At 43.0% G+C, this 13,405-nt stretch overlaps 1 protein-coding gene across 1 annotated transcript in view; it reads left to right on the top strand.

The window, feature by feature from the left end:
* The window catches only part of LOC126292291 (potassium voltage-gated channel protein eag), a 1,528,023-nt gene that overhangs the window by 1,118,014 nt on the left and 396,604 nt on the right, over positions 1 to 13,405 (top strand). The window contains exon 6 of the mRNA XM_049986211.1: positions 781 to 912. Within this exon, the coding sequence (XP_049842168.1) occupies positions 781 to 912 (132 nt within the window). The remainder of the gene's footprint in view (positions 1 to 780; positions 913 to 13,405) is intronic.

Raw genomic sequence — 13,405 nt, 5'->3', positions numbered from 1 at the left:
TCGATATCTCATCCAGAAACGCACCCTCTCGAAACCTGGACAACAAGCTATACCGCGATGCAGAGCGCCTCTCTTGCAGAGTCTGCCCCTTGAGTTTGCTAAACATCTCCGTAACGCTATCACGCTTGCCAAATAACCTGTGACGAAACGCGCCGCTCTTCTTTGGATCTTCTCTATCTCCCCTGTCAGCCCGACCTGCTACGGATCCCACACTGATGTGAAATACTCATGTATAGGTCAAACGAGTGTTTTGTAAGCCACCTTCTTTGTCATACGGTTCTGCATCGCCCTCTGCATTATGGTTACTGGACCCGATACACCACTGTGTCTTGTTTTAGGACCGTTATTTTGCTTTCTTTTCGCAGTTCAGTACACCTTCTTCCCGTTTTTATACTTTATATGTGTTCAGTTTTTGACGGGCTATCCACTGAGCCATCTTATCACTAAGTCTGAGAGAAATAAAAAGGGGAGCTTCCCTTGCAAGAGTTAAGATTAGTGGATTACGACAGCATTTTAAATTTTCAATTTCGCTCGATAGTTGTATGATATACTGTCCCCGAAAGTCGTTGGATAGGCAACCTGTTACTCATAACGGATGATCGTTGACTGGAGTGATGCAGGTCCGACGCACTGATTAATAGCTCTCTGTTTCCTTTCCTACAGCCGGTGCAGTTGTCGGAGAGGCACGCTGGTGTATTTTTACTGACATGTTGTGTGTTTTGGCGAGTGCTGGAAGACTGACTAACGTGCGCGTGTGGTGGCCCCTTTTTGTGCCGGCAGAGACACCGCTATGGCTGCTGCTGCAGATCGCGCCCATCAAGAACGAGCGGGACCTGGTGGTGCTGTTCCTGCTCACCTTCCGAGACATCACCGCGCTCAAGCAGCCCATCGAGGCCGACGACAGCAAAGGGGGTGAGTGCAGCGCGGCGCGGCCTCTCTGCGCCGCAGTGGGGTTTTCGAGACCCGACCTCGACTCCTGGTTCATGGTTCTTGATTTTCAGTTTTCAGTTCCTCTTCCTCGGCTCTCGTATGTGCATCTGTTTTCGTTGACCAAAACGACTCTTATGTCCTAGGTCTTCACATCTGTACTGATTTTCAATTTGTGCCTGCTGGAATTCGGGAGACATCAATCATTTGTTCACTTTTTTTACAAAGTAGAACGTTGTGCTGAAGGATGCATAAAAACCACAGAATATGCTGAAAACGACCAGCTCCCAGTAGTCTTTATTTTCATTGCAGTAACGTGTAAAAATCAGAAATAAATTGGTCTAGACCTTTTTGAGATTTTTCGTAACGACGTTAAACATCGACTAATACTGGGGCCTTGTATTGCACCACAGATTTTAAGTATGTGGCGCAACTTTACGTTAGCACAGAAAGGTTCAATTAATGAGGGTACTAGGCCACATGATTGATTTTATTACAAAATAACTCTCTGAGCAAGTTTCATTCCTTGGTACTCACAAAAAAAAAAAAAAAAAAAAAAGAAGCATAGAGCATAAAATTTTAAGACAAAGTTTCTCATAAAAACGTTATTCTAATTAAATATAGAAATCTCAAAAGCAAATTCAAGCTGACAAGCAAATTACTCTAGAGTTAACTTCTGCAATACTTCAACACAGGATCATTAAACAAACTGGTGGTTTTAAAATTAAGCCACCACTCACGCAAGTACAAATGCATCAGGAGATAACGGTCATAATTGGAGGCGTATACTTAAAGCAGGATTACACGGCTTTCCTCTCATTACACACGAACTGCCGCCCTTGGTACGACCCCTTTTACTCTCCAACAACCAACGGGCCCAGCTCGCCCGTCTCCTAAGGCAAGTCGTTGTACACACGGGAGAGAACACAAAGGAACAAGACAAGCTTCTGAAACACACAAACAGCTGGTGTTAATTCAACAAGCCTCAAAAACATGTGCTTCAGGGAATACAGGCCAGACAATAATAACGATATAAACTATGCCGGGAAAACTTCAAGCAACCAGTTGGTCCAGCAAATAAAATGAAATAAAAAATTTAACCACACATGATAAACCACCAAAACACGGGCATTACAGTACTAAGGGAATCGCTCAGGGCTGGCAGTTGGCAGTACCCATAGCACAGACTGAAGTAGCTGACGAGAATTTCGAATGAGGCAACGAGAGGCAGCAATACGTTAAATCACGTTGTTTGAAAAACAAAAGAGACTATCCATGGTTCGAATGCCGTCGTGAGCAGAAACAACCAATGAACGTCAGAATCACCAACGCCAGTACCAACGGTCTCAGTTGCATGTGTTGACTGCCGCCCAGCGAGCTTCTAAACACAGTCCATGCGCGACTCACCCCTCTCAGGCGCGCTATATAGGCAAATTTTACGCCAGACGCGATAGATAACCGCTAGGTCGATGTGCACACATCGAAGTATATATTTATATACCATTATCTTAAAAACGTTTGTAGCCTATGTCTGCCCATAGATGAAAGGCGTAAGAATTTGAAGTACAGGGTTATTACAAATGATTGAAGCGATTTCACAGCTCTACAATAACTTTATTATTTGCACACACATACAAAAACTCAAAAAGTTTTTTTAGGCGTTCACGAATGTTCGATATGTCCCCCTTTAGTGATTCGGCAGACATCAAGCCGATAATCAAGTTCCTCCCACACTCAGCGCAGCATGTCCCCATCAATGAGTTCGAAAGCATCGTTGATGCGAGATCGCAGTTCTCGCACGTTTCTCGGTAGTGGAGGTTTAAACACTGAATCTTTCACATAACCCCACAGAAAGAAATCGCATGGGGTTAAGTCGGGAGAGCGTGGAGGCCATGACATGAATTGCTGATCACGATCTCCACCACGACCGATCCATCGGTTTTCCAATCTCCTGTTTAACAAATGCCGAACATCATGATGGAAGTGCCGTGGAGCACCATCCTGTTCAAAGATGAAGTCGGCGCTGTCGGTCTCCAGTTGTGGCATGAGCCAATTTTCCAGCATGCCCAGATACACGTGTCCTGTAACGTTTTTTCCGCAGAACGAAAAGGGGCCGTAAACTTTAAACCGTGAGATTGCACAAAACACGTTCACTTTGGATGAATTGCGAATTTGCTGCACGAATGTGTGAGGATTCTCTACCGCCCAGATTCGCACGTTGTGTCTGTTCACTTCACCATTAAGAAAAAATGTTGCTTCATCACTGAAAACAAGTTTCGCACTGCATCCTCTTCCGTGAGCTGTTGCAACCGCGCCGAAAATTCAAAGCGTTTGACATTGTCATTGGGTGTCAGGACTTGTAGCAATTGTAAACGGTAAGGCTTCTGTTTAGCCTTTTCCGTAAGATTTTCCAAACCGTCGGCTGTGGTACGTTTAGCTCCCTGCTTGCTTTATTCGTCGACTTCCGCGGGCTACGCGTGAATCTTGACCGCACGCGTTCAACCGTTTCTTCGCTCACTGCAGGCCGTCCCGTTGATTTCCCCTTACAGAGGCATCCAGAAGCTTTAAACTGCGCATACCGTCGCCGAATGGAGTTAGCAGTTGGTGGATCTTTGTTGAACTTTGTCCTGAAGTGTCGTTGCACTGTTATGACTAACTGATGTGAGTACATTTCAAGCACTACATACGCTTTCTCGGCTCCTGTCGCCATTTTGTCTCACTGCGCTCTCGAGCGCTCTGGCGGCAGAAACCTGAAGTGCGGCTTCAGCCGAACAAAAATTTATGAGTTTTTCTACGTATCTGTCGTGTGTCGTGACCATATGTCAATGAATGGAGCTACAGTGAATTTATGAAATCGCTTCAATCATTTGTAATAGCCCTGTAATTATGTCCGTAACTTTTCGAAATTTCTACTAACAACGTCGCCCTTTATATAGTCGTGCCTCAACGATACAGATAGCCGTACCGTAGTTGCAACCACAACGGAGGGGTATCTGTTGAGAGGCCAGACAAACGTGTGTTTCCTGAAGAGGGGCAGTAACCTTTTCAGTAGTTGCAGGGGCAACAGTCTGGATGATTGACTGATCTGGCCTTGTAACATTGCTGTTCTGGTACTGCAAACGGCTGAAAGCAATGGGAAACTACAGCCATAATTTTTCCCGAGGGCATGCTGCTTTACTGTATGGTTAAATTATGGCGTCCTCTTGGGTAAAATATACCCGGAGGTAAAATAGTCCCCCATTCGGATCTCCGGGTGGGGACTCCTCAAGAGAATGTCGTTATCAGGAGAAAGAAAACTGGCATTCTACGGATTGGAGCGTGGAATGTCAGATCCCTTAATCGGGCAGGTAGGTTAGAAAATTTAAAAAAGGAAATGGATAGATTAAAGTTAGATATAGTGGGAATTAGTGAAGTTCGGTGGCAGGAGGAACAAGACTTCTGGTCAGGTGAATACAGGGTTATAAATACAAAATCAAATATGGGTAATGCAGGAGTAGGTTTAATAATGAATAACAAATTGGAGTGCGGGTAAGCTACTACAAACAGCATAGTGAACGCATTATTGTGGCCAAGATAGACATGAAGCCCACGCCTACTATAGTAGTACAAGTTTATATACCAACTAGCTCTGCTGATGACGAAGAAATTGAATAAATGTATGATGAGATAAAAGAAATTATTTACGTAGTGAAGGGAGGCGCAAATTTAATAGTCATAGGTGACTGGAATTCGACAGTAGGAAAAGGGAGAGAAGGAAACATAGTAGGTGAATATGGATTGGCGCTAAGAAATGAAAGAGGAAGCCGTCTGTTAGAATTTTGCACAGAGCTTAACTTAATCATTGCTAACATTTGGTTCAAGAATCATAAAAGAAGGATGTATACATGGAGGAATCCTGGAGATACTAAAAGGTATCAGATAGATTATATAATGGTAAGACAAAGATTTAGGAACCAGGTTTTAAATTGTAGGACATTTCCAGGGGCAGAAGTGGACTCTGACCACAATCTATTGGTTATGAACTGCAGATCAGAACTGAAGAAATTGCAAAAAGGTGGGAATTTAAGGAGATGGGACCTGGATAAACTGACTAAACCAGAGGTTGTACAGAGTTTCAGGGACAGCATAAGGGAACAATTGACAGGAATGGGGGAAAGAAATATAGTAGGAAAAGAATGGGTAGCTCTGAGGGATGAAGTAGTGAAGACAGCAGACGATCAAGCAGGTAAAAAGACGAGGGCTAGTACAAATCCTAGGGTAACAGAAGAAATATTGAATTTAATTGATGAAAGGAGAAAATAAAAAAATGCAGGAAATGAAGCAGGCAAAAAGGAATATAAACGTCTCAAAAATGAGATCGACAGGAAGTGCAAAATGGCTAAGCAGGCATGGCTAGAGGACAAATATAAGGATGTAGAGGCTTATCTCACTAGGGGTAAGATAGATACAGCCTACAGGAAAATTAAAGGGACCTTTGGAGAAAAGAGAGCCACTTGTATGAATATCAAGAGCTCAGATGGAAACCCAGTACTAAGCAAAGAGGGGAAAGCAGAAAGGTGGAAGGAATATATAGAGGGTCTATACAAGGGCGATGTACTTGACGACAATATTATGGAAATGGAAGAGGATGTAGATAAAGATGAAATGGGAGATACGATACTGCTTGAAGAGTCTGACAGAGCACTGAAAGACCTGAGTCGAAACAAGGGAGTAGACAACATTCCATTAGAACTACTGAGGGCATTGGGAGAGCCAGTCCTGACGAAACTCTACCATCTGGTGAGCAAGATGTACGAGACAGGGGAAATACCTTCAGACTTAACGAAGAATATAATAATTTCAATCCCAAAGAAGGCAGATGTTGACAGATGTGAAAATTACCGAACTATCAGTGTAATAAGTCACAGCTGCAAAATACTAACGCGAATTATTTACAGACGAATAGAAAAACTGGTAGAAGCCGACCTTGGGAAAGATCAGTTTGGATTCCGTAGAAATGTTGGAAGACGTGAGGCAATACTGACCTTACAACTTATCTTAGAAGAAAGATTAAGGAAAGGCAAACCTACGTTTCTAGAATTTGTAGACTTAGAGAAAGCTTTTGACAATGTTAACTGGAATACTCTCTTTCAAATTCTGAAGGTGGCAGGGGTAAAATATAGGGAGCAAAAGGCTATTTATAATTTGTACAGAAACCAGATGGCAGTTATAAGAGTCGAGGGGCATGAAAGGGAAGCAGTGGTTGGGAAGGGAGTGAGATAGGGTTGTAGCCTATCCCCGATGTTATTCAAATGGTTCAAATGGTTCTGAGCACTATGGGACTCAACAACTTAGGTCATAAGTCCCCTAGAACTTAGAACTACTTAAACCTAACTAACCTAAGGACAGCACACACACCCATGCCCGAGGCAGGATTCGAACCAGCGCCAGAACCGCACGGCCACCGCGGCCGGCGATGTTATTCAATCTGTATATTGAGCAAGCAGTAAAGGAAAGAAAAGAAAAGTTGGGAGTAGGTATTAAAATCCAGGGAGAAGAAATAAAAACTTTGAGGTTCGCAGATGACATTGTAATTCTGTCAGAGACAGCAAAGGAGTTGGAAGAGCAGTTGAACGGAATGGACAGTCTCTTGAAAGGAGGATATAAGATGAACATCAACAAAAGCAAAACGAGGATAATGGAATGTAGTCGAATTAAGTCGAATGATGGTGAGGGAATTAGATTAGGAAATGAGAAACTTAAAGTAGTAAAGGAGTTTTGCTATTTGGGGAGCAAAATAACTGATGATGGTCGAAGTAGAGAGGATATCAAACGTAGACTGGCAATGGCAAGGAAAGCGTTTCTGAAGAAGAGAAATTTCTTAACATCGAGTATAGATTTGTCAGGAAGTCGTTTTTTAAAGTATTTGTATTGAGTGTAGCCAAGTATGGATGTGAAACATGGACGATAAATGGTTTGGACAAGAAGAGAATAGAAGCTTTCGAAATGTGATGCTACAGAAGAATGCTGAAGACTGGATGGGTAGATCACGTAACTAATGAGGAGGTATTGAATAGGATTGGGGAGAAGAGGAGCTTGTGGTACAACTGGACTAGAAGAAGGGATCGGTTGGTAGCACATGTCCTGAGGCATCAGGGGATCACAAATTTAGCATTGGAGGGCAGCATGGAGGGTAAAAATTGTAGACGGAGACCAAGAGATGAATACACTAAGCAGATTCAGAAGGATGTAGGTTGCAGTAGGTACTGGAAGATGAAGGAGCTTGCACAGGATAGATTAGCATGGAGAGCTGCATCAAACCAGTCTCAGGACTGAAAACCACAACAACAACAACAAAGATATATACCGCATATAGCCAAAGAAATATGTAGCCTGTATCCATCTGAACTTCTAATTGAGTATCGTGTAAAAATCTTAAGTAAATCTATCAAGAATCTACCGAAAGTTTTGATAACAATGCTAAACATATGACTTCTCTTTGTACAGTAGTGTAAATTACTTTGCCTCAACGGGATCCACCGCCCACGGAAGTTGTATGAATATGACCACACTGACGCTCGCTGGATGAGCAAGTTATTTCAAATATTGTAATACAACTGAAAATAGTAACAAAATTAATCTCGCTAGAACTGTTTGGAAATGAACATCGTTGCCACAGCCGACAAAATGGGCACAAAACATTTACCTGCACTTCACCTTCCCAGATTCAAACTTTAATCTCCAAACACCCACTTCACACACAGTAACAATTTCTTTGTGCTACTAGTCAGCATCAGAATGAGTATACCGGATGTTTCAGGAATAATAGTAAATATTTTAGCAGAGGGGTAGGGCAATGTGTAGACTGATTTCCAATAAATGTTCCATGTGTCCAACTTTTACGGGTTACAGAGTAACACAGATGGTTACAGATATAAGATTTCACTTCGCGTGTTGGTGCTCGTGTTGCTATGGGTCTCTTAGTCGATTATCATTTCTGTTTTGATGTTAGGGTCGTGAAGCTGTGACTGAGCTTACATAATTGAATTTCTCAGCTTGCTTGCCAATTCTACTGTATCGCTGAAGGATGCCACTCATAGTGCCATCATACAAATGCCGAGTATCCAGATGTCGTACTTGTGCTCTGGTTTTCGAGTGGCAACTTTGCAGCTACTTATAGAGAATACATGTAAAAGATATCCTAACTGCAGAGTACCATACTCAAGAGTGTTTACTCATGTTTACTGAACTGCTTGAGATTGAGGAAGTGCCTGGGAGACAGATCTCATATGAAAGTGAAACTGAATGGAGTGTGAATGAAGTAGAATTGGTAGAATGCAGACCTTCAACAAGCAGACATAGAATTTCTGAACGTATTGATATTCCACATACAAGAATATGGCGGACATTATGTATCTGTGCCATCTATCCTTACAATTTACAGCACGTTGAACAACTTTGATAAGGGGATGAAAGTAGACGACTGGAATTTTGTTGCTCCGTAATTGCATATCGGCGTACAAACCTGTTAGTGCTGTTTACTGATAAGCCCACTTTCGCTCATAACAATACGAATAGCACTCGTTAACTCACATTGGTGGTCCGACGAAAACCCGCAAGCCTCTGTGGACACACAGATCGCTTCTCTGCAAACGTGTAGCGCTTTATATAGACAATTAGTTGATTAGACCTCTAGTGTTACTGGGGTTCTGCTATCTAGACACCTCGAAAACTAGCTTCCAGCGCTATTGCAAGAGGTTCCTTTGGCTACAAGAGGAGATAACACCTTCCATTACGACAGGTCCCCAGCACACTCTGGTCTTCAGGTGAGACATTTCTCTAAACAAGGGCCGGCAACGGCGTGTCAAATGGCTCGTAAGCCGTGTATGCGCTCTGTGTGCAGGCCGAGGCTCGATATGCCTCGACTTTGCTCGGTCCTTATCGGAAGTACTCGGTACAGCGCGACGCTTCATCTCGTATTGTGGCGTGGCACTTTTTTGTTGGAACAGTTCTGTTCACTTGGGCAGAATCGTGGTGTCAGCGTTGTTTACCCTTCGCTATTTCTTTGTCGTATGAAGAATACTGACGGTTCCAGTGGGTGCTTGCACAAACAGAAGCAGTCTAGCGATCTAGCAACACAAGCCTTTAAAATACGAGGGGCGTTTGATAAGTCCGAGCAAAGTCCGACAGATGACACCACCGGCGCGTATCGAAGTCATGTTTAGTTAGCAGCATCTTTGGAAGGACGCACACTCAGTTTCAGCCATATTGGTTTATTTCATTGTGTTTGGCATTCGTGTGAATCAAGGAAGTCGAGTGATTGTCAAAAAATGGACGAAGAAGAATTTATCAAAGGCAAAACGCCTCCAGAGGCTAAAGAGAAGCTTGATAAACATTACGATGACTCTGCACCTTCGATTAGAGCAGTTCATAAGTGGTTTCAAAATCTTTGGAGTGGCCATAAGGTCATAAGTGATGCTAAACGTTCCGGACGCCCTGTGGAGGTTACGACTCCAAAAATCATCGATAAAATCCATGATATGGTAATGTATGACAGAAGACGTAAGGTGCGTGAGATTGCGAGTGTTGTGGGCGTCTCGAATGAATGGGTACATAATATTTTGGATAAACATTTGGACACGAGAAAGCTATCCGCAATATGGGTCCACGCTTGACCAGAAACGGAATCGTGTGAAGTGTTGCAAGGATGGTTTGCAGCTGTTCAGGAGGAATCCGCAGGACTTTAAGCGTCGTTTCGTAACTGTGGATGAAACACGGATACATTACTATACTCCTCAGACCAAACAAAAATCTCAACAATGGGTTAGCGAGGGAGAATCTGCACCAAAAAAGGCGAAGACCAGTCCTTCGGCCGGAAAGGTTATGGTGACTGTCTTTCGGGATTCGCAAGGGATAATCCTTATCAACTATCTGGAAAAGGGTAAAACTATTAGAGGTGCCTGTTATTCATCGTTATTGGACCATCTGAAAACCGAGTTGCAAGAAAAACACAGGCGATTGGACTGCAAAAAAGTCCTTTTCCATCACGACAGTGCACCAGCACACACCTCAGCAGTTGTGGTCGTAAAATTAATGGAAATAGGATTCCAACTCTTTTCACATACCTCGTATATTCCAGACTTGGCTCCCTCGGACTACTAATTGTTCCCCAATATGAAGCAATGGCTGGAGGGGCAAAGATTTTATTCAAACGAGGAGGTGATTCCAGCAACTAACAGCTATTTTGCAGACTTGGACAATTCTTATTATTCGGAAGGGATCAACAAATGGAACAGCGTTGACAAAGTGTATAAGTCTAAAAGGAGACTATGTCGAAAAATAAAAAAGTTTACCCCAAACACGTAAGTAATTTTTATTTTTGCACGGACTTTTCAAACGCCCCTCGTACATGGAATGACAGAAGAAATATGTGAGAATTTTCAATATCTATTGCAGTTGCTTAATGGATGGGTATTGTAAATTTGATACGAAACGACATTGCAGCTACGTGCAAAAAAAAAAAAAAAAAAAAAAAAAAAAATAAAGATTTAGTTGAAAGAACAAAAAATTACAATAATCAGTTGACTGGATTCATTTTTGTCTACATCAAGAAACACTTTATGCTAAATCTGAGGGCATGAAGCACGTGGAATTGGCGGTATGCATGGTGAATCACATAAAACCTGCACCGGAAATATTACAGAAATGTAAAGTGTTATTAATGTGCGGTTTTCACAAGATGGTAATCAGGAACTCATATTGTAAGCCAGTAAACAGGTTGCAATAATACTTAGAAATTATATTTTTCGCGGAGACTTATACTTTTTTGTATGAAACAATGCGTATTTATATTGACAAACTAAAAGTAGGGTAAATTAGCATGGGAGAGGTGTTTGTTGTAGGATTCAAGTGCGAGTCGTTTACGACGTATTGTATTTTGAAAAATTTCCACTCCAACACCTATTTGTGGCATTCAACCACCGTCATTGGTAGGTTCGTTGTTGTGTTTGCTTACAGTGCCCACGTGTGTTCCTGAGTGCATTGCGACTTGCTAGTCAGCGCAGGACAGCAATCAGTAGCTCGTGAGAACAGACTATCTTCCACGGATGCTGGAAGACGTTGGTCTGCAGACTCGGAGAGACACATGGTACCAACATAGTGCCCGAAGTACTGCAGTATGTGTGGTGTCACCGCCAGACACCACACTTGCTAGGTGGTAGCCTTTGAATCAGCCGCGGTCCGGTAGTATACGTCGGACCCGCGTGTCGCCACTATCAATGATTGCAGACCGAGCGCCGCCACACGGCAGGTCTAGAGAGACTTCCTAGCACTCGGCCCAGTTGTACAGCCGACTTTGCTAGCGATGGTTCACTGACTTCTACGCTCTCATTTGCCGAGACGATAGTTAGCATAGCCTTCAGCTACGTTATTTGCTACGACCTAGCAAGGCGCCAGTATCCGTACTATTGATATTGTGAATCATGTACCATAAAGAGCGACGTTCTCCATGAATGGATTAAAGTTAAGTATTCCACCAGCTACGTCCGTTTTCTCAATTCTAATTCCCTTGTCATGTTCCAGACGTCACGCCAGCCTGCGTGAGCTAAAATGCGTGCATTTCGGCCTCCTTTAGTAATACGGGGTTGGCTCTCCTGCCAACCACAACAGTATGTCTTAACGAATTGTTTCCAAATCATTGGATTGTACGCAGAGAACGTGTACCTCGGTCAGCCCGTTTCCCGTATTTGACTCCAGTAGACTTCTCTTCTGTAGAGACAACTGAATGGACATACCAATCACACCCGATGATACACAATGACGTGTAGCTGCAGCCTGCTCGGACATATCCGCTGAAACGCTAGAACATTCGCAGCAGCCGTTCCATACCGTACTGGAAGTGTGTATTTCCACTGCAGATGGTCCATTTAAGCGCATCTCTGATGGTCAGTTGTCTCGTTATTGGTCAGAATCCACAGAACTACCGCATACATCAGTTCTTCTATAGTGTGTCGCTACCACTGGTATGTTACAAGTCTCGGTAGGGGAACTTTTCAAAATACGATATCTCGTAAACGATCCGCACTAGAATCCCGCAATAAACACCACTAACATTCTAACTTATACTACTTTTTATCTGTTAATGTCAATAGACATTGTTCCATTTTAAAAAGAAGGTGTCTGTACAGAAAGAACACCTTTTAAGCATTATTACAATTTGTTCATTGGTTAACAATACCAGTCTCTGACTATCCATTCCAAACTGCACATCAACAGCACTTTCCATTTCCGCAAGTTGTGCAGTGCAATTTTTTGGTGATTACATAGTACTGGAAAGAATGAAACTTCCTGGCAAATTAAAACTCTGTGCCAGACCGAGACTCGAACAGTTTTAATTTGCCAGGAAGTTTCATATCAGCGAAAACTGTGTGCCAGACCGAGACTCGAACAGTTTTAATTTGCCAGGAAGTTTCATATCAGCGCACACTCTGCTGCAGAGTGAAAATTTCATCCTGGAAACATCCCCCAGGCTATGGCTAAGCCGTCTCCGCAATAGCCTGTCTTCCAGGAGTGCTAGTTCTGCAAGGTTCGCAGAAGAGCTTCTGCGAAGTTTGGGAGGTAGGACACGAGGTACTGGCAGAATTGAATTGAAACTATGAGGACAGGTTGTGAGTCGTGCTTCGGTAGCTCAGATGATAGAGCACTTGCCCCCGGAAGGGAAAGGTCCCGATCTCGAGTCTCGGTCCGGCACACAGTTTATTTCCCAAGGAGTTTCAAATCAGCGCACACTCCGCTGCAGAGTGAAAATCTCATTCTGGACCGGAAAGAATGCTGGTTAAGTCAAGGAGCATGCCTGATACGGTTGTTCAATTTAAAACCCCATATTATTGAAGTTGTGAAGTTTTGAGTGCAGAAATGAAAATTAGAACACTCGGAATGGATTGAAGACCTCACATTTTAGGTGGACTTGACTGCACCCTGCCCACAGTACCACACTGCAAAGTGAGAAACAACTAGTTTCTGATTTGTGGCGATGTGTTTAAAAAGAAGATAGCATTGTGGAAAGAGCAAATGCTGACAAAAAGCACCGTCCATTTCTCCAAGCACACTGACGCAAAAGAAAATGCAGACCTTCGAAGAGTTGCGTCTGTCCTTGAAAGAATTACTAGGATGGTTTTCGAAACCTTGTGAGGACACGGCCAATCCTACATCTGTTTTCTAGACCATTTGCCGTTTCTGTTGAAAGTGCCCCGTTGCACGTGCAGATGTAACTGATTGGTGTGCAATGTAAGTCTCGTTTGAAAGACAAATTCTCTGATTTTGAAACTGTCCAGTACATTTACATTGTGCTCCTTTGGTAGAGTTTTCACGTCTCCATAATGAGGCTCAAAAGTGCTACAATAGTTGAGTCAACTATGTGAAAGACCATTTTAGTTATGAAACTAGTAAGTCGCAATTACGTGGCAGCCCTAGATAGAAGAGCTGTTAAAACTTCGTCTAT

Source organism: Schistocerca gregaria, chromosome 9 (genome assembly GCF_023897955.1).
Source record: "Schistocerca gregaria isolate iqSchGreg1 chromosome 9, iqSchGreg1.2, whole genome shotgun sequence".
In the NCBI taxonomy this organism is placed as follows: Eukaryota; Metazoa; Arthropoda; class Insecta; order Orthoptera; family Acrididae; genus Schistocerca; species Schistocerca gregaria.
This window is presented reverse-complemented; position numbering and strand designations above follow the sequence as displayed.